Below are 25,278 nucleotides of genomic sequence, written 5' to 3'. Positions count from 1 at the left end.
GCAGCAGAGCGCGCGAACTTAACCACTCGGCCACGGAACCGGCCCCAATTTTATTTATTTTTATTATTATTATTATTATTTTTTTTTGAGGAAGACTGGCCCTGAGCTAACATCCGTGCCCATCTTCCTCTCCTTTATATGTGGGACGCCTACCACAGCATGGCTTGACAAGAGGTGCCATGTCTGCACCCTGGATCCGAACCGGTGAATCCCAGGCCGCCAAAGCAGAACGTACACCCTTAACCGCTGCGCCACTGGGCTGGCCCCATGGAAGATTTTAAATAACACAGTATCTTTGTGAGACACGGTTTAACTTTTTCTTCTGGTGTCTGGGGGTGAAGGGGTTGGGCACTGGCTCTGTTTCAGGGGTGCTGATTCCTCCGATCTCACTCCTGGGTAGTCCAGGAAGGCTGCCTGGAAGAGGAAGACTGTTGAAGGAGACTGAGGACTGGGATGACCTGGAGAAGGGGGCTTGGGTTTGTCCTGCTGAGCTGGCCAGCCCTCAATGAGGCAGAGAAGGTGGGAAAACAGTGGCTTCACAAGACCACACAGAGTCGGGGTCAGGAGTGGCTGAGGAGTCACCAGGATTCAGTCTGATCATTAGGAGTAAGGAGGGCTGGAGTTGGAATGCATCCCCAAGGAACAGGAAGTTGGATGAAGCTGCTGACATCTTTTTCATTTACCGGACCTGACCTATGGCCAATGCCCTGACCACGTTCATGGGCTCGGCCTCACCCCCTGGCTTCACCAGCCCAGGGGAGCTACAGTTAATAGTAATGAGAACTCACATTACTGAGCAATGAACATTTTATCTACATTACTTACCTTCTCCGTAAGCATGTCAGGAAACACATCCTCCCAACTCCTGCCCTTTTTTTTTTAATAAAGTTCCTGAGGCCCAGAGAGGTGAATAAACTAGCCCAAGGTCACACAGTTAATAAGTAACAGGGCTGTGGCTGGCCCTGTGGCCCAGGGTTTCACTGGTTCGGATCCTGGACATGGACATGGTATCACTCATCAAGCCATGCTGAGGCGGCATCCCACATGCCACAACTAGAAGGACCCACAACTAGAATACACAACTGTGTTCTGGGGGGCTTTGGGAGAAAAAGGAAAAAGTAAAATCTTTTAAAAAAATAAATAAATAATAAGTAACAGGGCAGGGTGAGAACCCAGGTGTGTCTGGTTTCAGAGCCCACCTGGTTCCCCATTAACCTGGGAGTCAGTGGACCTGGGATCTGGTCCACTTTCTCAGCTGTGTGACTTTGGGAGAGTTATTTGCTCATTTAATAAACTTTCTTTAGGGCCTGCTTGGTGCTGTGGAAGGCCCTGGGGAGGATGTCAGACAGATGCCCTCCATTCTCCAGCCACATAGCAGCCAGGATGGTGGAGCCCAGTACAGGGACCTGGGAAAGGACCCTGGCGTCAGTGGCTTGGGCTGGCCTGAAAGTGTTGCCCATCCGTGCCTTGTATTAAGAAACACCTGAGACCCAAAATTCACGGTAGCCCCAGGTATTTCTTAGACTCTGGCAAGTCTGAGAAACAGTAACTTGTAGCTACTTAATGGTGTAACGTGACTTCGGCCTCAGATGACCCATCTGTAAAATGGGTACAGAGCAGACAAAGGGTGGTAGTAAAGCAAGCTGGACATGAGGCAGAGGGTGGTGGGGCTGTGGGAAACCAGGCAATTGCTGCTCAGCTCCAACCAGTTATGGCCAGGTGGGAGTGGGCCTGGTGAACCCATCTTCTCATTTTTCTAGGGAAGAAAGCAATTCAGATTGTCTTGTGAAATTTCCCCATTTTTGTAACACAGGTGTGTCAAACTAGACATGCCCCTGGGTCTGAGGGAGCCCCTGGCCTGCCAATTTGAGCCCCTGGTACCATCTACCGGGTCCTAGAGAGGAGAGGCCATCCTTACTTCATCTTGGCCACTGCAGTGCCCAGCCCTGGTGCCTGGCCCAGCCCAGGGAGTTCATCAGTGCTCATGAAGGAAGCAGACCGTGGGCCTCTGTGAGGCGCCGCTGCGTTCTGTGACCTTTGGGATTACCCCTGTGGCAGCCACAAAGGTAGACAGATGTGGGCGGGGGGCCTTTGGATTCTGAATCCCGAGTGTCTGGGTTGTGAGCGAGAGTCCATGTGCTTCCACTGGCCTTCTCAGCCCCTCAGGTCCCAGAGAACACCCGTCAGTAGGTTTTGTGGGTCGCCTGTTTTCCTTCCACGACTAAATCTGTCCCTTGTCACTTGGCCTGAATAGCCTCTGTTACTGCCTTCATATTGTTTCTGACTCTGGTACGGAAGCAGCCTCCCCAGCCCAGTCACCAGCCCAGGGACGCCTGCTCTCTCATGCTTCCTGGGGTGCGGCGAATGAGACGCCATCAGGAGGGCGGGCATGGAGGGGCTTACGAACGCTGTCATTTCCACTCTCTGGTTCTTCCTGAGGGAAGCGTTTAATGGAGCAGATGAGATGGGGCCTGGGGGAAGGGACTTGGCAGCAACTCTAATCCAGGGGAGGCTGCCTGATCCACCTGCGAGGCCCTGGCTTGGGGAGGAGAGGAGAATGGGTAGAAGCTTCCAGAACCCCTCAAATGTCTGGGAGTACAAATTCCCTGGCCCCCTACTTGAAACAGCACCTCTCTTCTGTTTCCCTCTTTGCTCACGCATCACGGTAACACATGAAAGTCAGATGTGTCTGCATTTCCACCTGATAGGAGAGAAGGGCGAGTCCAGGGCTGATAACTGTGGGTTCACGTGGGCACCGTTCTTTCCAAAGCCCTCGTGATGGATGAGTCTCCCACAAATATCAGTGGCAGTTGCTTACATGGATTGAGTTCTTGCTCACCAAGTTCCCCACGACGGAGGCAGTGGTCTCCCTCATTTCACGCAGGCGGAGGGAGGCCAGGAGAAGGAGCAGAAGTGCCCTGTGTCACGTGGTGGGTCGGGGCTGGGGACAGTCTGGAGCCCAGGCTCCCGGACTTGGGCTTTCTGTGGGGTGGTAGGTAGGCCCGCGAGGAGCATAGGAACAGGACTCAGGAATTCTTGGTCCCGTTCAGGCTTCACCCCACCATGTGCATCCATCTGAACCTGGCAGTCCTAGGTCTACAGAAATCTTGCTTGAATAGCGCCGATGGTGGTAACAACAACAGTAATAGTAGACGGCGTAGCTCTGCTTGGTGGAAAAATTAAAATGTACAGTTGAGAAAATCAGCTGGTACACAGCTGAGGCGGAGAGGCTGGAGCAGATGTGGAAACCGAGACTTTAAAGGCGGCAGCCATACTCATCCTGCACAGAGCGGGTGAAGGTGGTGGGGTGGGCGCCCAGGTAATGCGACAAGGGCACACCTGTCCAGCAGAGCAGCTCCCTCTGTCGCCACTGAGCCAGAGACGAGGGGAGCTAACAGCAGAACCAGGTTACATAAAGCCTTCGTTCTGGTGCACTTGCCTGGCGGTGTTACCCTGCCCTCCCCGCAGGACTGCCAGCTTTGTCCCACCCACTGCCCCCAGCCAGGGAGGGCCAGCCGCCCAGAGTGTCGGCACAGATGCCAGCACTGCCTCGCAGCCTCCAAGCTCTCTTCCCAGGTGGCAGCTTGGCTCCCGGCAGCCCTGCCGCCCATGGTGCCCGTGACTCAGGGCTGGCGTGTTTCAGCTCACCGGAGGAAAGAGGCTGGAACTGCTCGGGCTCAGGGGGGACTCTGGAATTTTCCTTTGAGCAGTGCATTAGGCACAGGCTCAGGAGAAGAGTGGACGGGAGAAGAGGGGCGGCGGTGTCTGGCTCGGGATCTCGGATTGCCCCGTCTGTCCCCTCCCCTTCTGCTGATCCTGTCTTTCACTGTGAGGCCCTCTTCCTCTGTCCTGTCTTTGCCTCCGTGTCTCTTGTTTCTATCTGCGTTTCTCTTTTTGCCTCCCCTCTGTGTTTGCAGGCCTGTCTCCTGGGACTCGCAGGCCTGTGCTAAGCCTTTGATGCAACGGCAGTGCAGCATCACGGTGAAAAACGGAGGTGCTGTCACTTACCAGCTGTGACTTCATTCAGCGAGTGACTTACCTTCTCTGAGCCTCTGTTTCCGCATCTGTAAATGGGAGTGGATCATAATACCACCTCTCTCTAGCTCTGCGCTGCCCATTACGGTAGCTAGGAGCCTCATGTAGGCCTGTTGAGCAATTACAATATGGCCAGTCTGAGATGTGTGAGTTAATTCGGTGACTTGCTTTGTCCCTAGCCTTTATGGATCAAGCGGAGGCTGACTCCCTGGGTTGCAATCCTGATAAGTGACTTGACTTTTCTGTGCCTCAGTCTCCTCATCTGTAAATTGGGGATGAATATAGAATGTGCTTTTTAGGGATTTTGTAAGAATTAAATGACTTAGACCAGTGTAAAGCCCTTAGACCAGTGTCTGGCACCGGGGTAGCACTCAGTTATCATGTTCATGATTCCTGTGCCAGGCTTTGGTCTGGGAGCTCAGGGAGGTGAAAAGGCCATGCCGCAGGCTGTCAAGAAGCTGCAGCCAGCAGGAGAGAGACTTGGCAGCATCATATGGCCTGTAGGGCAGAGCTGATGTGAGACTACAGGTTTGTGTGGCTAAGGAGACCACCTGAAAATGGGCCTGGGAGGATTTTGATGGCAGAAGGTAGACTTGGGCAGAGGGAAGCGTCTGGGTCCTGTAGCCCTGGCAAGATACCACTTCTTTGTTGTGGCCCCAAGTAATCCTTTGTGACCCCTCCTGAGATCAGTGGTCCCTGGGATGTCCAGGAGAAGGCTCAAGGACATTTGAACAGCCTGAGCGAGGGGTTTCCAGCTCCCCGGCCAGCATGGGAGGCGGGCAGAGCCTGCCTCTCTGTTGGCTGCTGAAGCCAGGTCCACGACACTACGAGGAAGCCTTTGTCATCGAGGTCCTCAAGAAGCGAGGGCTAGTCTCCAGCTGCCCACCACCTGACTTGAGCTGGCCAGGAGTCACTGCCTGCAGTGGTCCAGTGTGGCTGCTGGCCTGAAGTCCTCTAGGCCAGCCAGGAGCCTCAGCGTACTGCAGCAGGCAGCCCCAAGCATCCTCGATCCCAGCCCTGGGTGCTCACCTGGGCCTCCTGCACCCTCCTGCATGCTGGTGTAGGTGAGGGACCCCAAAGGGGCCGGTGACTGACCCTCCCTTTGCCCTCCCACCCCAGGTTGGATCCATGCAGTCTACACCCCTGTAGACTCTCTGGTATTCGGCGGAAACATCCTGCACAGCTTTAACGTGCCCATGCAGCTGCGGATCTACGAGATCGAGGACAGAACACGGGTAAGGCGGCTTCCTTCTCTCCTTGTGGGCATGCCGGCCCCTGAGCTCTGCCGGGCGCTCGGGGTATGCGGACAAGTCACTCTGAAGTCTTCCACAGTCCCCCTCTCTCCTGCTCCCTGCCCCAAGCTGGGCCTTGGTCCTGGTTCTGCAGGGCAGGGGGTGCCCACAAGAGCCCCACCCAGGGCCCCGGGGGTTTCTGTGCACCTCCAGGCCGGTGGCGGCCAAAACCCCCTTGCTGAAGAGGAAGTACCTCTTGAGAAAGCACCGTGAGGTGTCGGGAACCCTGCCTCTTCCTTCTTCCCACATGAAGAAAAGGATGCGAGGAGTGGGGGGAATTTCATGGTTGTTGTTGCTGAGGTTTGGGGAGGGGCTGGGGCCTTGGAAAGAAGGTCAGGTCTTGGCCATATGTCCCCCGGGGCCCCCAAATGTGGTGTGGAGCCCCGAGGAAGCCAGTGTCTGTGGGTCCCCTAGGTGCTGTCTCTGAGTTCCGCCTCAGTGTCCGCTTGGGGGTCCCTAGCTCCCCTTGACAGCTACCCTAACAGTTTCTCAGACATTGAGTCTCACCCACCCGTCCGCCTTGGGACCAGGGTGAGGCTCAGACACCTGCCGTGTACCCTCCGCTCCACTCCCTGAGTTTCCCTTGAAAAGCACTGGCCACTTGAATTGGCTACTCTCTGTCCCAGGCTGGAACTTGACCAAGGGTCCCCAGGCATTTGAGACAGGTCCGAGGGTGGGGAACTGGGGCAAAAAGAGCCCATTTCTTCCTCTTTTTTCTTATAGTTATTCAAATATTTATTTTCTTTTTAAAATTGAGATATAATTCCCATACCTTAAATTTCACCGTTTCAAGTACATAATTCAGCAGTATTTAGCACATTCACAATGTTGTGCAGCTATCACCTCTGTCTAATTCCAGGACATTTTCATCACCCCAAAAAGAAACCCCACACTCATCAGCAATCCCTCCCCATCCCCCCCTCCCCCAGCCTCTGTCACTCACTAATCTGCTTTCTGTCTCTATGGATTTGCCTGTTCTGGATATCCTATAAATGGAATCATATAATACGTAGCCTTTAGGGTTCTGGCTTCTTTCATTTAGCATGATGTCTTCAGGGTTCATCTATGTTGTAGCAGGTGTCAGTGCTTCATTCCTTTTTATGGCTGAATCATATTCCATTGTGTGGATAGACCACGCCATGTCTTCTTAGGCTGAGCTGTGGAGATGACTTTTTTGCCCCTGAGAGGTGTTGCCGTGCCTGGACCCTAAAGAACGTCTTAGCGGCAGATGCCCCCTGCCCAGGCTCCCTGCCTTTCCTGGTCTTGTTTTCAGGCCTCGGTCTGCATGGAATCACATGCATAGTGAGGCAAAGTCTTAGCCACTATGTGCGTATCTGACCTTTTTAACAGTCCTGATGTTGAGGGTCTTCGTCCTGGGGTTTCCTGGGGACCACTTTGAGCCACATTCAACCATCAGGTGTGCTACAAGGGGGAATGCGCCTCTTCAGATGGGCAGGTTTGCTCCCTGGGGTGCCCAGATCTGCAGAGACTGGATCTCGTTTTGTGGACTTCTGCGCCTGGCTTCTCTGTTGCCCACCCACCATCCCTTTCCTGGTCTAGGGGAGGCCAGCCCCAGCCCTGTTGTGGAGGATGCCGCCCGTGGCGTTCTGGAGGATGCCGCCCATGGCATTCTGGAGAAAGAAACCATTTGGGTGTGAGTGGTCATCTCATAGTCTGGGTCAAGTGCTGTCTGGGGCTCTGGCCAACTGTTCTTTGGCCAGCCCTGAAGAATGGGCCAGTTTGTTTGTGAGCAGACTGGGAGGTGTGGGATAGAAAAGGAGAAATCTCCAAGAAGGCAGGCCCGCGACTTTCCAGGCAATTCCTGAAAGCCAGTCAGGCTGAGATTTCTAAAGTCTTCTGCAACTTGCTTGGCAGCCGTCCCCCTCCCCCAGAGAAACCAGATCATACATCTCAGTGGATTTGGGCCCCATCATTCCATTAGGAACCCAGCCCCCCTCCCCCACCCTTGGCAGGAGGCGGGAGGGAGAGTAATCGAGCGGAACCCTGCATCCCGCTGAGCTCCTGTGGAATATCGCGCCCACATTGGGATGAACGCAGCAGGGGCCCCTCCCCTAAGGCCCACTGTCCTGTTGTCTGAGTGGGCACCCCATCTGGTTTCCCTGAAGCAGGTTGATGGGCGGGGGGCTGGCGGGCAGGCTGGGCTGGAAGCAGTGGCAGGCTGTTTAATCTGCTTTGATTTCTGGTCTTTGGAGAGGGCTTGGCTACAAGGCCCAATTGTTTATGTCTTAGGAGCCAAGGCAGACAAAAGATACTGGGGAGAGAGGACTGGAAGCAGAGAAAATGCCAGGGCTCCTTGTCAGCTCACTGCAGCTTAATTCTTTACATCCCCGCGAGCTTTCGTAAGAAGGTTATGGCCATTTAAAAATAGTTTTTCAAGAGTCCTAAAACATGGCTTTGCTTGGAAACCAAAAGCAAGGGGTGGGACAGAGGAAACCATCAGTCTCCAAGCCTCACGGTGGGGAGTTTGTTTTAGAACAAGAATTTGCCTTTGTGGCCCAAAGTGGGGGACCTCCCATCCAGACCAGGGGAACCCCAAAGCTCTCCTCTGTTTAGGAAGCCAAGTCTTGCTCTCATGACTTTAATTTCTCTGGGCCGGGTGATGGGTTATTTCACCCTGCAGCCCATAAGGCAAGCACGAACAGGTGCAGGTGTCCTGGACTGGGGGGTTTCCTTTTCCCTCCCCCTTGTGCAGTTTAAATCTTCCCCTTCTCGTTGGAAGCAATGCAGAGGGGTGGCAGAACTACACCAAAGAATGGATGTATTGCATGTTTATTATTTGAAGATAACGTCTCAACAACTATCCGTACATATTTTTCACTCCAGTTAGGTTGATAAGGGATAGGGATGTTCCAGCTGATCACTCATTAAATTGCCGTCTCTTATTATATTTATCTTTTTTTTTCCCCCAATGGCTCTGGTGAAGCAGCCTTCTCAGGAAAGGTAATGCCGGCACGCCCCTTCCCTCTCAGCCAGTGAATCGATTTGGAAATTGCAAATAATTTACCCTTTCTCTCGCCTTTCCCTTACCATTGGATTTTTTTTTTCCATTGACTTTTTTTTTTTTTTCCAGGAGAAAAACAAATTTTAAGACACTTCCACCCACCCTCATATTTTAGTGTTTTATGTCCTTGAGACCTGGGAGTTTTAGATACACTGAAGCACCTGTGGTTCTATCTCCTGAGGTCACTCAGCTCTACGAGGCAGGGCTCCGGCCAGGTGCTGCTCAGATGGGCCTTTGGGAACTCAAACTGACCCCTTGAGACCCGCTGATAGATTGATTACCCCCCAGGCTGGGAGCATTGCATGCTTTCTGACTGCCTTGCCTTTTGGTGAACTGCTCAATTTGGTGAGGCTCCGAATTTGTCAACAAATAATGTTGAGCAATCGTGTGTTTAATGTTCCCAGGCATGTGGCTGAAACCTTTTGAAGGCGAAGGGTGGAAGGCGACAACCCGTTTGTAAGTCAATTCTTTGCAAATTTTGTTTCCTGCGGTGCTCTCTTGGAAAAAAAAAATAAAAAAATAAAATGAAAAACTCTGAATTCCTTCATCAGCATTTGTTTCCACCCAGCTGGTTTCCCTTGGGTTCAGCAACCGTGAGAGGATACTTATCTTCCTCTCCTGAAATACAGCCAAAAAAAATTTTTTTTTTTCCTAATCTAGAAAGATTCTCAGGCACCATGGTGCCCGTCAAGGCAGAGTGGCTCGGACGGTTTCCCAAAATTTGAAAAGTCAAAAGCAACTTCAGAGTTTTACCAGTTGAGTCTGAAGTCAGGAGATGGGTTAGGGTCTGGGGAGATGCAGGCCGCCTGTCTCTCGCTGCTCTCTAGGTATTGGCAATTTGTCTCAAAATGGCTTGGCTCTTGCTCTGGAGTCGGGGTGGGGCTGAGACCCCCAAACCCTCTTCACAGGAGGTCAGGGTCTGCCTCAAGACGAGGAGCCTCACTCCTTTTTAAATTCCAGAGGACACCGATCCTGTGACTGTGCAAAAAGATTAATGTTATCCCAGCAATGAAACTGGGGTTCTCGGGAAAGTAGCTGGAGCCAAGGAAACCGCTAGATGATGTTCCCAACTCCATGCATCCCCGCGAGGAGCTTGAAAGCATGCGGCAGCCAGGATCTCATTCCAAAGCATACCATCTGCCAGAGGCAGGGAGGTCAAATGGACCCAATATGCAGATAGGAAAAGTGAGGCCCCCAATGTGGGTAAAGGGCCTCGCACCTGGAAGCTGAGTCGGTGGGGCCTGGGGTGGACAGGAGCTGGGACTCTCCAAGAGGGCAGAGTTGGGGCCTTTTCCAGATGGGCACTGTGAGAGAGGCAGGACAGTCGTATTCTGGGGCAGATGGAGGATCTGTCTGCTTGTGTTTGCCGCCATCCCAGTTGTAGAATGTCGCCTATTGATTGTCAGCAGACAAAGTGGGAGAGTGTGCTTGCTTAACACCCAACTTCCTGCGTTCCTGGAGGATAGGATAGGAGAGGTGAGGAGGGGTCTCTGGTCTCTGCAGAGGTCCCTCGAGGCAGACACACCCTTGGTGAGAGGGCAAGTGAGCAGGCCAGGGGTGAGTATGGATGTGCAGGATCCATGTGTAGCCTTGGGCCCAGCGGTGGGACACAGAGACCACCCTCCTATCACCCGCATTCCTCCCTTGCGCCCTCAGGATGTAGTTTCTGGAAGGTTCATTTGTGCCAGGGCCATCAGTGGTATTGCTTCCTTCCCATCCTTCGCTGCCATCTCATCCGTATAGACCCCTCGCTGCCACCCATCGGAATCCCCGCGGGGCCCAGCCCTTCTCACAGTTCTGATGCGCAAAGCTATCTGCACCTATCCTTCCCTAGAAGGAACAGGCAAAAGGGGACCTCCACCTGGATTCCTGCTCCAGACCCTGGGGTGTGTTAGGGTGGTCCCAGGTCACACTGGGAACTTGTGTCTGAGGGAGTCTTCTGTGGGAACACAGGCTGGGCAGTGCTAGGTGGTTGTGGAGGAGGAGCCGGAGGTGGACCCCTCTGAGTCCCCGCCCTAGAGGTAGGAGAGGCCACACCCCTCCTTCGTCATTGGTGTGCCTGGTGTGGCCTCCTCCTAGAGTACAGGAGATGCTTGATAGCCTGTCTGCAAATGGGTAAGGTTTGGGGGTTGATTTCTGTTTTTCAAGGGGTAGTAGAGTCTGTGCAAGAATTCTAGCCCCCGTCTGTTGTAGCTAGAATCAGGCAGTGGCTTGCATCTGCAGGTACCCGCACCCTCTGTCAGCAGGGCAGGGGACAACTCTGTTTCTCTGCATCTCACAGAAGCACAAAGCGGACCCCATCCAGCTTCCCCTGTGCACAGCTCAGGGAACTTTGAAATGATGCTCTCACATAGGTCTCTTCCTCATTTGTGCATGCTACTGGTATCTTGTCCTGTCCAGTGCCTCCCTCTTGCCTTCCCTCTAGCCCACCCCCATTTTTCCCTCACACCATTTGTACTCTTGCTAAGATGATGAAAATAACTTCCCCCCAAGGAACTCCTCCCATCCCCTAATTCTCTCCCTCTGATCCCCTTTGCCCTCCAGAAGCTGATCTCTGCCCCTGGGTCTTTGCTTTCAGGTGCAGCCCAAATTCCGTTACCCCTTCTACTATGAGATGTGCTGGTATGTCTTGGAGAGATACGTGTACTGTGTGACCCAGCGGTCCTACCTCACTCAGGAATACCAGAGAGAATCAATGCTTATTGGTGAGTGAACCTCGGGCCCGACCGCCTTGACTGCTCAGCTGGGGCAGAAATTGTTTCAGTGGGCCTTTGGGAGTCTTGGGTTCAGGAAATCTTTTGAGCCAGAGTGTTGGGCAGATCCTAGAGACCCCTTAGAAGGGGAAGCCATTCTTGTCATCTCTTGCCTTAGAACACAGAGTCCAAGAAAATGAAATCGTGACCCCAACAGCTTCCCTTCTCGCTGGTGACCATGCAGATGTGGGGAGGGGCCCGTCCTGGGCAAAGATCCCCACGGAGCAAAGAATCTTGGTTCTTTTTATTCCTCCCTGGCCACCAGCTGACTTTTTTCTTCCTGCACCGGGGTTTGGGTTTTTGTCTATATAGGAGCAGGCCCATGAGATGCAACCAGTCTCCAAAATCCCAAGCCAGCTTTAAGCCAGAGGGAGGGGTGACCGGGGCTGGAGACAAGCTTGGCAGAGCAGTGGGTGGTTCTGACAGTGGCAGGGAGAGCACATTTATAGCCGCAGCTGCAGCGCCCTGCCCTACTTAAAGGGACATCGTCCCCCTAGAATGGCTCAGTCCTTGAATCTTGACTCGCAGACGCCCTCCCCATAGTTGCATCTGGCTGTGACAGCCCCAAAGAGCGATCTGTAGGAGGAACGCGTTTCTCTGTCTCTCCTCTGCTGTTCCTGTTGAGGGGTTTTCCGGGGCTGCACTTGCTGTGCCTCCTTCACTGCATCTTTCTCATCACGGGATAGAAAAATGCCATCGGTCTATCTCCTTTAGGGTCTGCGTGATTTCTCTTGCAATTTCCGGGATCTTCAGATTCTTTTTTTTTTACCCCTCACTGTAAGCCTTCTTCCTTCCTTCCCTTGACTCCCCTCCTTAATGACTTTAGGGGTTTCAGGCCGAACAGATGATGGGGACTAATGTTTCTGCTGGGGTCTTTATTGGGAAGTGCTCATTCGCCTTCTGGAAATTCAGTTTTGTCTGGGGGGTCTATTGTAAGTCTCATTCCTGTCAGATGATGCGATATTCAGGTGTTGAAAAATACTGAAACCCTACAACCTGCTCTTCTGAAGCTCCCAGCCTGATCCGAGATGGGAAATGATTCTGAAAGAGTGTCATAGCTACTGTGGTTGCAGTAGCTACACATTCCTGTGGGGACCGGAGGCTTGATTTTGTGACAGTCCCCAGGACCAGGAAACGAAGGGTCTCTTGTCTCGTGTGGATATTTAGGGCCATAGAAGAACGTTTCCAATTCCGTTTCCAGGCAGGAGAGGAAATCTGGAGGCAGTGTTTGGGTCATCGGCACCCGCTCTTTTCTTAAATTGTCTTGTCACTCTTTTCTCCTTGCCCCCAAAGAGAAGGGGGGATGTTAGGGAGACACCTCCTTGATCGAATGCTAGTTGTGTGCCAAACCGTGCTTGGTGACGCCTTACTTAATCCTCACAACGAGCCTTCAGAAGTGTTCTTTGCCTTATATTTTCTAAACAGCATCATTGGGATATAGTAACATATGATACAATTCACCCATTCACTGTGTACAATTCAGTGCTTTTTAGAATATTCCCAGAGTTGTGCAACCGTCACCACAGTCAACTTTTAGAACATTTTCGTCATCCCAGAAAGAAACCTGTACCCTTGAGTTATCATCTCCTTATCTCATATCCCACCCCACACCCCAGCCCTAGGCAACCAGTGATCTGCTTTCCGTCTATAGATTTCCCCCTGTTCTGGATGTTCCATATGAATGGAATCATATATAATATGTGCTCTTTTTGCCTTATATTTATATATTGAAAAATAAAATGCCAGGTGTGTTCTGAGAGGTGAAGCAACCTATCTGGGTACACACAGCTGGGAAGGAGCAGGGCTGGGATTTGAACCTATGTCTGACTGACCCAGCCTTTCTAGAGGCTGAGGGAGGCATAGACCATAGAACTGTGAAAAGACGCTCCATCTGCAGAGTACAGTGGAGGTGCAGTGAGTAGAGGTCCCAGGGACTTCCAGCAGGGAGTTTAGGATGTCACCTCAGTCTTTCTTATGACCCTTACCCCTGCCCCCCGTAGATGCCCCACGGAAGCCCAGCATAGACGGCTTCTCATCTGATTCCTGGCTGGAGATGGAGGAGGAGTCCTGTGAGCAGCAGCCGCAGGAGGAGGAGAAGGAGGAGGAGGAGGAGGAGGAAGGTGCAGATAAGGCACCAAAGCCGCCCACCGATGGCCCTGCCTCACCCACCAGCACCCCTTCTGAGGACCAGGAGGCCCCTGGGAAGAAGCCCAAAGCACCTGCCATGCGGTTCCTCAAAAGGACTTTGTCTAATGAGTCAGAGGAAAGTGTGAAGTCCACGACGGTGCCCATAGACTACCCCAAGACGCCCACCGGCTCTCCCACCACCGAGGTCTCAGCTAAATGGACCCACCTTACCGAGTTTGAATTGAAGGGCCTGAAAGCTCTGGTGGAGAAACTTGAATCCCTCCCGGAAAACAAGAAGTGTGTCCCTGAAGGCATCGAGGACCCCCAGGCACTCCTGGAGGGTGTGAAGGTGGGCAGAGGGTCACGTCTGGGGCTGGGCAGCTGAGGGCCAGCAGGTTCTGTTCAAGGTGCAGCTTCCCAAGGGCGGCTCAGCTCAGGGTGGCTCGGTGCAGACTGGCCGGGGGTAAGTCGAGGCGCAGCGGGGCCTCTGGGGTCTCTGGTCCAAGCAAGCCCATCTGGAGTGTCTAAGCAGAGGCCACCACTGCGAGCTGCATGGGAAGCTTGGGGGAAGTTGGCTCTGGTTGACAATGAGTTCTCGCTCAGCACTTGCTGAGAAATCAGAAGCGTCACCAGCAGTGTTACAGGTGTGCTCGTAGCACTGTCATTGGGTTGGGGACAGACTCCTCCGTCCTGCTCAGGAAGACTTGCTGTTCTGGGCTGCCTTCCCTTGAAGTGTGCCTCTGTTTCATGTGAGCAGCTGGTACATCCTGATGGTCCTCCAGGTGGCCAGCTAAGGTGGGCCATGTGGCTACACGAGGTTCAGAGGTCTCCAAATGGAGCCCACTCATTGAGCAAACTCTCACTGAGCACCAGGTGTGCTGGCCGTTGGGGGAACAGAAAGCAGGAGGGCACGGTCACTGCCCTCAGGTAGCTCACCAATTAGCAGGGGAGCAGGCGGGTGAAGAAATCAGGAGACGGGGAATTAAGTGCCACTGAGCATGCTGTGTGTACTCAGGGCATGGAAGTGGGGTGAGGGGACACTTATCAGCTATACCAGGGGCCAGGGCTCTGGGACAGTTATGCACAGGGAATTTGACCTGGGCCTTAGAGGCTGCATAGGAGTTCTTCAGATGGGGAAGACTGCTACAGGCAGAGTGCAAACGTGCCGTGTGTTTTATTTCCCAGGAAATACATTGGGAGGTCTTGTCCTGTAGTAATCACAATCATAACATTTTTTGAAAACACAACTACCTGTCAGGTACCAGTGCTAGGCAAGGTACCCTAATTATCTGCACTTAACGGATGAGAAAGTAGGCTCAGAGAAGTTAAGGGACATGCCTGAGGTGGCAGAGCAGCTAGATAGGGGAGCTGGGATGAGGACCCAGCAGTGGCTCCAGAGCTCCCGTGTGTATACCACCACATGGAACTGCGTCCTGTTTCAGCATTGCTAAGGCCTTTTGGTGTGAGCCCTTGGAGGCATGTGGGCTTCCTTCTCCTATGTCTGATTCCCAAGTGACTTCAGCTGCCTGCTGGGGTTGGAAAAAGTCTCTTTGAGGGTTGCAAACTCTACCCAGGACTTATTAATTCGTTCATTTGTTCATTTAGGAAACATTGTATCAGGTCCTGGGATCTAGAAATATTCAGAGTGTCCAGCCCTTGAGGTGCTCAGTGATCAGGGGCTGAACTCTTGGGGTCTAGCCAGATAGAGACTGGGGCCTATGTCAAGTAGCCTGACAGGTGCCACCAGCAGAAGGAGCTGGTGTACAAAATCATTAATCCAGTACATCTCTCTTAATTTAGCAGGTATGTCCCCCTTAGGTGCTGTGAAATGAAAATCTTATAACCTGGAGAAATTGCCAGGTAAAAGAACGCTGTAGTGAATATCCCTATAAAGCAAATCTTTATTTCCTAATGGGTCTTTTTTATTGATTCTTACTTTTTGGGAGGTTGCTGACCTCTCTTGAGAGTTTTATCAAAGTATGCTTATACACACAAAATTTTGCATGCAATGTCAGGGATTCTTGACCCCCTGAGCCTGTTCCTAGACCCCTGATCTTATGGCATGGATTTTTGTATATTGGGTTTCCTAAAGGAAACCTTAGAATTCTATCATGTGGCTGTTTTTTTATCTGAGTCCTATAAAGTAAAAACAAGGAATTTTCATCAGTAATAAAACTGTTAATAGTATTAGGGTCCCAAAATGTTGTAAATGAGTCAACAACACATTCATCTTAAGAGAAAGTGTTGTTTTGTGCTCGTGGAAAGCCTTTTTTACTTTAAAAGTAGCTTTGTGTCTCTGATCTGTTCCGTGCAGTGTTCCTGGTTGCTCAGATTTCTTTGCAGGGATGGGGCTCGGCCCCTCCCATCTCTCACCTATACCTGCCTGATGGGTGTCTGAGGCTGGATCCAGCCTAAGCCCCTTGATGGTGTGGAGGCTGCCTGGGGTGGAGGCTTAGACACATTTCAAGGAGCCCAGCCTCCCTCCCTCCATCCCCACCATGGGGTTCAGTGGCCGCTCATGATAATGTGTCTCAATTACTATATGCTGTCGTAGGTGTCTTTTTACATATAAACTCATTTAAACCTCCCATCAACCCTCTGTGGTACTTTTATTATCCCCATTTTGCAGATGAGGAAATTGAGGTACAGATAGGTTAAGTAACCTACAGGTTAAGGTTGCCTAAGACCACACATGCTGCTCAGTGGGGCCGTCCATGAGCTCACCCACTACGCCATCCTGCTTCTTTGGCGGCTTTAGGGAAAGCAGTTTTCTCCCTTCTCAGAGGCCATCCTACATTTAGGGAGAAGGTAGTAAGATGACTGCTGGGGATTTCTTTACAGGACAAGCAATGGATTTGGTCCTGGAACAGAAGTTGCAAATTGGCAGTCCCTGGGCCAAATCTAGCCTCTAGGCGTTGTGTTTCGCCTGCACAGTATTAAAATATCCTGGCTATCCTGACCCGTGCTCCTGACTGACTACAACCAGCAGGACGTGAGTAGCAGGTGACCTCATACACCTCAGTTCCCAGCACTCCCCACTGTCTCCTTGAGTATGTATTTACCATTGGGCTCGCCCATCTTTTTTGTATAATCTAGCCACTTAGCTCATTTATTGAATTTGCCTGTCTTTAGAGATATTTACGTTCTTGATCTTTGCCTGAGGAGGCCCTTTTCAGGCTAAACAGCTTGTAAATTAGGTAGACAGGGCTGCTTAGAGTCCCAGGAAAATCGGAGCCTCTGCCAGCCTCTGAGTGCTGTGTGGCCAAATGCCTGTATGGGGGAAGTGGACCAGTCGTCTCTTCCAAAGCAGAGGAGTTCCTGGCTGTCTGCGAGGCCATCAGCCCCTCACAGTTCCTGGAGACCCAGAAAAGATTTTGAACCCAAGACTGACTTTCACAGTGAGAGTGTTGTCACAGAAGGTAAGCGGCTTTTCCGGGCTGCACGCTTAGGTCTCTCTGTTCTCTCTTCTCAGATGGTGGGGTTTCTTTTGCACCAGCTAAGAAATAAAAGATAGCTCAGGAATGTGAGTCCAAGACAGAATTCTCAGCCCATGCCTGCTGCCCCGAGTTCCATTCAGTGACTTGTGTTCCTGAGCAGGGGTGGTGTGCCCTTGAGGACTGACCAGTTACGATCTTTGATTTGTGTTGCAAAAAGATGACATCTTCTTTCCTTCTCTCCCTTTCTCTGGGACCTCAGAGGCTGCTGCACATGGTGGCTCCTGGTAACCAGAGCCCCTGGGATTGGAGACTGTCCCCAAAGCAACTCAGTCTCCAGACGTCTAGGTTTTGGCTTTTATCAAAAATCCATTCTTTCTTTCATTTGTAGTATATATATTTTTATTTTTATTTTTTATTTTTTCTCCCCAAATGCCCCCCAGTAGATAGTTGTATATTTTTAGTTGTGGGTCCTCCCAGTTGTGGCATGTGGGATGCCACCTCAGCATGGCCTGATGAGTGGTGCCATGTCCGTGCCCAGGATGTGAACTGGTGAAACCCTGGGCCGCCAAAGCAGAGCTTGTGAACTTAACCACTTGGCCATGGGGCTGGCCCCTGTAATAAATATTTTTTTTAATTGTGGTAAAATACACATAAGATTTACCATTTTATTTTTTATTTTATTTATTTTTCCTCTGCAGAGCCCCCAGTGCATGGTTGTATATTCTAGTTATAAGTCCTTCTAGTTCTGTGTGAGCTGCTGCCACATCATCGCGAGTAACAGACGGGTGGTGTGGTTCTGTGTCCAGGAAATGAACCTGGGCTGCTGAAGTGATGAGAGCGCCGAACTTTAACCACTAGGCTGTCAGGGCTGGCTCACCATTTTAACCATTTTATTTTATTTTTTTTAAAGATTGGCACCTGAGCTAACAACTGTTGCCAATATATATTTTTTTCCTGCTTTTTCTCCCCAAATCTCCCCCGTACATAGTTGTATATTTTAGACGTAGGTCCTTCTAGTTGTGGCATGTGGGACACTGCCTTGACGTGGCCTGACAAACGGTGCCGTGTCTGCACCCAGGATCCAAACCAGCAAAACCGTACCACTCGGCCACGGGCCCAGCCCCATTTTAACCGTTTTAAAGTACACAGTTCAGTGGGATTAAGCACGTTCACCATATTGTGCAACCACCACTGTGTAGTTCAGAACTTTTTCATCACCCCAGACTGAACGCCATACCTGTTAGCAGGTGCTTCCCATTTCCCCCAACCCCCTATCTGCTTTCTGTCTTATGGATTTTCCTATTCTGGATATTTCATTGTAAGGTAGCTTTGCATCCTAACATTTGCTTTCTGAAAATAATCGATATAAAAGTTTTAAGTAATAGTGGTACATGATCAATGTAAAAAGAAATTAAACATAGCTATCGGCTAGAAAACGTCCCTCTCTTCAATTCTTTTTTTTTTTTTTAAAGATTTTATTTTTTCCTTTTTATCCCCAAAGCCCCCCGGTACATAGTTGTATATTCTTCATGGTGGGTCCTTCTAGTTGTGGCATGTGGGATGCTGCCTCAGCGTGGTTTGATGAGCAGTGCCATGTCCGCGCCCAGGATTCGAACCAACTGGGCCGCCTGCAGCAGAGCGCGTGAACTTAACCACTCGGCCATGGGGCCAGCCCCCTCTTCAATTCTTACACCTTGGTGGTAACCCCTGTTAATCATTTGGTGAATATACTTCTGGAGCTTTCCCCTCACCCTCCTATACATAATTTTTAAAAAATTGCATCATACTGTTCTGCAACTTGCTTTTGTCCGTTAAGGCTTTCCTTTTTGTGTCTATACCTGTAAGTCTAGCTCACTCTTTTTTGTGGGCAGAACTTTTGTGTGTGAGGAAGGTTGTCGCTGAGCTAACATCTGTGCCAGTCTTCGTCTGTTTTCATGCCACCACAGCATGGCGTGATGAGCAGCGGATAGGTCCACACCCAGAATCTGGACCTGCAAACCCCGGGCTGCCGACGCGGAGCATGCGAGCTTAACCACTGCCCACTTGGGCCGAGGGCAGACTTTTTGAAAGTTGAATTTGTCCTTGCAGCTGTGCTGACGAGAGTACCTCAGTGTGACCCTGTGGTTTCAGCAGGTCCGAGAGAGCTCCTCTGGACCTTGAAAACTTGCCATGAGGGATCTGGATTTAGATTCAAACCAAAATGACCATCCTGCTTAATTTAGTTTGTGAAAGGAAAGGAGATTCTAGCATCTTGTAAAAATGTAACTAAGAAAACCATGTTCTTCCCTGACTTTGTGAAACCCTTTGGGATTTGGCATTGAGGTGCCTTCAGTGACCTTCTTCCTTCGAGACACTTATTCTGCTGCAGGTGCAGGATATTGGCCTGTGTGTAATGGGAAGAACAAGAAATCAAGACACGAGACCCTTGAGTTCACTTGTGGTTTCTGTTCTTAGCTACTTGCTGTGTGGCCTTGGGCAAGTCGTTCCACCTTTCTGTTTACCTGTATGTGAAATGAGGATATTGGACTACATGTACTAGATTCTGTAGTTCTTGGCCATTCTGAAGTGCTTAACTGATTGAAACCTGAGTGTCCTCACTGTAAAATGGGGATAATAACAGGTACCTATGTCACTGAATTATTTTGAGGAACAATGAGGTAATGAACACCTCGGGTTGCTGGTAAGCCCTTGGAGAAAGATTAGCCGTTCTCAGGTAAGAGTCAGAGGAAAGCCAGGCTGTCTTTGGCCAGCTCCCCACCCTTCCCAAGCTCTTTCCCCACCTCTCAGCTTCCCCCATCCCTCTTTCAGGTTAGCGATTGAAATCTGTATTATTTTCTTAGGGCTAGCTAGCAGAACAAAGTACTGTACCACAAACTGGCTTCAAACAGCAGAAATTTCTCCTCTCACAGTTCTGGAGGCTAGAAGTCCGAAGTCAAGGCCACGCTCATTCTGAAGTTCTAGGGGAAAATCCTTGTCTCTTCCAGCTTCTTGTGGTTGCTGGAAATCCTTGGTGTTCTTGGCTTGCAGCTGCATCACTCCAATCTCTGCCTCCATCTTCACTTGGCTGCCTGTCTTCTCCCTGTGTGTCTGTGTGTCTTCTCTTCTTATAAGGACATCGGTCATTGGATTAGGGTCCACCCAAATCCAGTGTGATCTCATCTTAACTTGATTATATCTGCAAAGACCTCTTTTCCCAATAAGGTCACATTCTGAGGTTTTGGACGCACGTGAATGTCGGCGGGGGTACACTGTTCAATCCAGTACATCATCTTTTTCCCTCTTGGATTGGCAACCATTAATTGGCGGACACAGTCTTTCACAGTCAGATGGGATCGCCCTGCATGCTATCCCCCCGAGAAGAACCTACACTCAACTAGAACTCAGGGAACTGGGCTCCTGATGGGAGGACAATAGGGCATTTTGCTATTTAGGGGCAGATCTAGTCCTCACATCGATGGTAAATGATTTGAAAACGACCAGGTGCCTTGCAAGGTTGTGAAGGACTTGGGCCTAAGTGGGGAGCGACCACCGAGACTGGAGGTGGGAGGGTCTTTGTCAGTTATCCCTTTGCAAGGTGATTTCGCAGCTGTCGTTGCTAATTAAGGTGATACCAGGCTCTTTCCCATGAGATCATGCTCCCCTGGCTGTCAGAGCTCACTGTAGACAGCCACCTTTCTTCTTGCATGGATTATGAGACTGCACAGAATTATGGGACAGCATGGAATTATGGGACGGCATGGAATTATGGGGCTGCATGGAATTATGGGACTACATGGGATTGTGGGCTGCAGGGAATTATGGGGCTACATGGAATTGTGGGGCAGAATGAAATTAAAGGGCTGGAAGAGAGAGTGAGGGACCATTGCTTTCAGGTATCTTTTTTTTAATGCTAAAAAAAAGACATCAATTGTATTGTTTTCTCATCAAAACCCAAATATAATAGGAAAGAAAATAATTCTAGGGGCCGGCCCCGTGGCGCAGCTGTTAAGTTCACACGTTCCACTTCGGCAGCCTGGGGTTCACCGGTTCGGATCCTGGGTGCAGACGTGGCTCCGCTTGGCAAGCCATGGTGTGGTAGGCGTCCCATGTATAAAGTAGAGGAAGATGGGCATGGATGTTAGCTCAGGGCTAATCTTCCTCAAAAAAAAAAAAAAAAATTCTAAATTGAATACATTATCCAAACAGGTGTTATCTTTTAAGACCAAAAGTTCTGGAGTCAGGCTGAACCCCCTGAGCCATCCCTTAACCAGCTCAGTGCCCCTGGGGACTTGATGAGATGGGGATAGTAAGAATGCATGCTTGTGGGTCGTGAGGGTTCAGCGAAGTGACATGTGTAAAGCCTTATTATTTTTTCAGACACGGTGGGATGAAAACAGGCCCATTTAGGGTCAAGTGGGAGAGTTTGCAGAGCCCATGACCGTGGAAGGTGTATATAGCTTTTCTCTCCTGGGGTCATCAGGTGCTGACCCCGGAACACACCTGCTCATTTAAGTTGCCCCTCCTGGGTCTTGCTGTTTTGCAAAACAGTGAGGTGTAGAGTAGGTCTCCAGCAGTGTGTGTAAAATCATCACATCCCTCCCTGCTTCAGAGGAGCCTAAAGGTGGGAAGCCAGTGCGAGGACTGCAGCCTGACCTGGTCACCCCCTGAAGATGACCCAGAGCGCAGAAAACAGCACAGCCAGATTCAGCCCCACCAGGGGGATCAGGCCACCCATGGTTGCTGAGGCTCTCCTGCGGGGGCTGGTGTAATTCCGCGCCCTGTGTTTGGTATTTTGGGGGGCAGTGAGGGGATAGAGGGTTGATGTAAGGGTCAACAAGATAGGCCTCTCACCTTAGGACCTTCAGCATGATTACAGAATAAGTAATCTCAGTCCTCTGCCTGTGCCGCCTCAGGAGAATGAAGGAGAACAGCGAGGGTTCAGAGATCTGAGTTCCAGACACCCGGGCAAACCCCAGACCTGAAAAATGGATAGGTTTATCCATGCCACTTGGGGCTTTTTTTAGCCTAAAATTAATTTCTAGGCCCCTGAATCACATTTATTACCTTTATGACATATGCAGCTAAATAAACTGTTAAGTTTCCCTGTGCTTAGAACTTGTTAAATGGATGAATTCTGCAAACAGAGGCTGGGGCAGTGTATTGCAACAAGGAACATGGCACAAGTCAAAAGGGATTGGTCAACATGTGTTGAGCATTTCCATGCGCCCGATACCTTCCATGCATTGTGATCCTCACCACAACCACAACCAGACAAAAAATGGGGACTGTTATTTTCCCGTTTTTTTAGATGGGGAAACTGAGACTCAGAGAGATGTGGTGACTTGCCCAAATCATGCAGCTAATAAACTTTTGACCATAATGTGCTATGGCAAGGCTGGTAAGTTAGTTTCCTGTGACTGCCATAACAAATAACCAGAAGCTTGGTGGCTTAAAACAATAGAAATTTATTCTCTGACGGTCTTGGAGTCCAGAAGTGGGAAATCAAGGTGTTGGTGGGGCTGTGCTCCGCGGGAAGGCTCTAGGGGAGGATCCTTCCTTGCTCTTCCAGTTTCTAGTGGTTCCTGGTGTTTCCTGGCTTGTGGCCACATGACTCCCATCTCTGCCTCCACCTTCCCATGCCTTCTTCCTTGCGTTCTTTATTCAGTCCCACTCCCCTTGCCTCTTATAAAGACACCCATCATTGGATGTGGGGCCCACTCTCAATCCAGGATTATTTCATCTCGGGACCCTTAAGTAATTAGATCTGCAAAAACCCTTTTTCCAAGTAAGGTCACATTCATGTCTACCAGGGGTTAGGGCTTGAACATAGCTTTCTGAGAGACTCAATTCCGCCTAGTACAGATGGGTTTGAACAGGCAGGCACAAGATGGCGGGGCTGGAGTGGAGGAAGGGAAGACCCAAGGTGCATTGACACCTGGTTGCAGGGGCCCTTGCCTGTGGCAAGGGGGTTCCCCTGAGATGGCTGGGTTCCCCAGGGCAGCAGTCTGAGGTGCTCCGTGTGCATTACTCTCCCTTTACCAGCCTGTGGTTGGCGATTCTTTCCCGATGCCTACTTCTGTTTTATTGTCACAGTGCTGGTATTTTTAGTTACAGTATAGATGGAGTTTCTAATTGTTAACTCACCACCCCAGGAGCAGTGGGGCCTGAATCCATTGTTAACTAATTAAGCTCTTTGAGAGAAGTTGGCATAAGGGGGAGCAGAGGCCCAGCACATGCATTGTTTGTGGTTGTCTTATTAGGTCAAAAGCAGGGCAGTTTCCAGCAAAAAGGGCCCAGTGGCCCCAGTTGTTCTCTTTTAGAAGCCTGCCCTGGGCTTTCCTACAAGGCTTGCAGGGTGTAACCTTAGGGGGCTGGGCTGGTACAGGCATCCAGGCTTCCTAGTCTTGGCTTCCAAGAGCCCCAGGGAGTGTATAAATTCTGGCAGAGCCTAGGGAAGCCAGTGACATGATTCCTTTCAGCACAATTTATTTCCCAGAGAGAAAATCTCCAATTAGAATAATCTCCTCTTCCTGCAGCCTGTCACATACAAATGAAAAGACTTCCCTGAGGGACAGAGCCCAGAGCGCCCCCTGGTGGCCATCGCGGGCCACACATGGAGGGGAACTCTGCTTCCGGCAGGGTGTGGGAGATCCTGGCACTAAGGGCACTTGGGGAGGTCTCTTTATTAATTTGTGTGTGTGTGTGTGTGTGTGTGAGAGAGAGAGAGAGAGAGAGAGAGAGAGGAAGACTGGCCCTGAGCTGATACCTGTTGCCAATCGTCCTCATTTTGCTTGAGGAAGAGTGGCCCTGAGCTAACAGCTGTGCCAGTCTTCCTCTATTTTGTATGTGGGATGCCGCCACAGCATGGCTTGATGAGCCGTGTGTAGGTCCATGCCTGGGATGTGAACTGGTGAACCCAGCTGTCAAAGCAGAGTGTACGAACTTAACCACTATGCCACCAGGCCAGCCCCCTTAATTTTTAATTATTATTTATCATTATCAATGTGTTGATCATTAATAATACCTACACCTTCAGTATAACTTTTTGTAGCCAGATAGGCCTCTAAGGAGACCTCACTTCAGTGTTTGGGAATTACTTGCTCCAGCTCTGCTGTTGAAATGACAAGATATCTTGAGACAATTTGGAAGGAAACTCAAGGAAAGCAAAAGCGAGTGGGCATTATTTTCAGTCATATGCAGAGCAGCATTTGTAATCTGGTGGCCCATGGCCCAAACCAGCCCACAGGTATGTTTGGCTCACTGTGGTTTTTTAAAAAGATTTTTCGATCAGTTGCTAATATTTAAAAGTGGAGAGATTTCAAGTAAAACTCTGGGTCTTTGATTTCTTCTGAAAAACCAGAGATCTGGAAGGTCTTTCATTCCCATAGGAGGTTAGTAGATTGGAATTGAGTAGCATTTGCCCTCTTTAAATGAAGCATGTGATCTCTAGTTTGCCATAGGCCACACCACTCTCTATTGCCATAGTCTATGTACATCTTTCACTTTATCAGCTTGGTTCCTGGAGGCATTTGAGCTTGTCACCCCCGGCCTAGAGTTTGAGATTGGGATAAGGGGACAGAAAATCCTGTGGAAGTGATGGGTCCCCTGCCCCAACCATATGGGGAATATATATATATATAAAGTCACATGTCATTTAACAACGGGGATACCTTCTGAGAAATGCATCATTAGGCAGTTGTGTCATTGTGCAAACATCATAGTGTGTGCTTACACAAACCTAGACAGTACAGCCTACCCCACACCTAGGCTCTACGGCACTGAGCTTATGGAGCTACCATCATTGACTGAATGGAGCGCCATGATTGACTGAAATGTCGTTATGTGGTATGTGACTATACATATATGTGTATATATATATGTATATAATTGAAAGGCTTTGGCTAACCATGGAGCATCTTCCTGGAAAATCTTTTTAAAAAATTATTTGGGGAGGGCGGGAAACATTATTTTTAGAAAAAAACAACCCTGATGTATTGTAGAGGGTGTGAAATTCATATGGATTATTAAGAGAAACCATGAAATAATGAAATTTCATGCTTGTGCAGGCCCACTTTGGGTGCACGTGCCTCTTCTGTGATTGGGGGAAAGTTTGAGAAATGCTTTCTAAGGAGTTAGTGGCAGAAGTAGCTCTCTTATTTGCAAGGAATAGACAAGGATGGCTCGCTTCTGTATTTGTTAATAGAACCGTGAATGTGGAGCCCAGATTGGCTCCTAGGTGTCCCGTTTTTGAATAATGGGGTGTAGATCTGCTCCAGAGGTTACTGGAATATTTCCTGAGGCTTTATCACCCAGTGTTGTGACCCAGGCTTTTAGTCAGGTGGACCAGGTCAATGTCAGATTCCAACATCTCCTAGCTGTGTGATCTTGGGCAAGTCAATTAACCTCTCTGAACTTTGGTTTCTGCTTTTGTGAAATGGGGAGAATCGGCCCTACCCCACAAATAGGATTATTTTAATGTCCAGAGCAAGCACTTAACAACTGCTCCTAAGAATGGTAGTAAAATCACATCTAGCTTCACAGTGTCACCTCAAGGTGGGTATCACTGTTCTACTCTTGGGAGGAGCAGTAGGCAGCTATGGCTTACTCAAGGTCACACAGTCTGTAAGTTGCAG

The 25,278-nt window shown here is 50.2% G+C and overlaps 1 protein-coding gene across 22 annotated transcripts in view; it reads left to right on the top strand.

The window, feature by feature from the left end:
* The window catches only part of KDM2B (lysine demethylase 2B), a 118,105-nt gene that overhangs the window by 42,193 nt on the left and 50,634 nt on the right, over positions 1 to 25,278 (top strand). For all 22 annotated transcript variants that reach the window (XM_023647189.2, XM_070220233.1, XM_023647191.2 and 19 more), the window contains 3 exons: positions 5,155 to 5,270; positions 10,928 to 11,054; positions 13,103 to 13,578. In XM_023647189.2, the coding sequence (XP_023502957.1) occupies positions 5,155 to 5,270; positions 10,928 to 11,054; positions 13,103 to 13,578 (719 nt within the window). The remainder of the gene's footprint in view (positions 1 to 5,154; positions 5,271 to 10,927; positions 11,055 to 13,102; positions 13,579 to 25,278) is intronic.

Source organism: Equus caballus, chromosome 8 (assembly GCF_041296265.1).
Source record: "Equus caballus isolate H_3958 breed thoroughbred chromosome 8, TB-T2T, whole genome shotgun sequence".
Lineage (NCBI taxonomy): Eukaryota > Metazoa > Chordata > Mammalia > Perissodactyla > Equidae > Equus > Equus caballus.
This window is presented reverse-complemented; position numbering and strand designations above follow the sequence as displayed.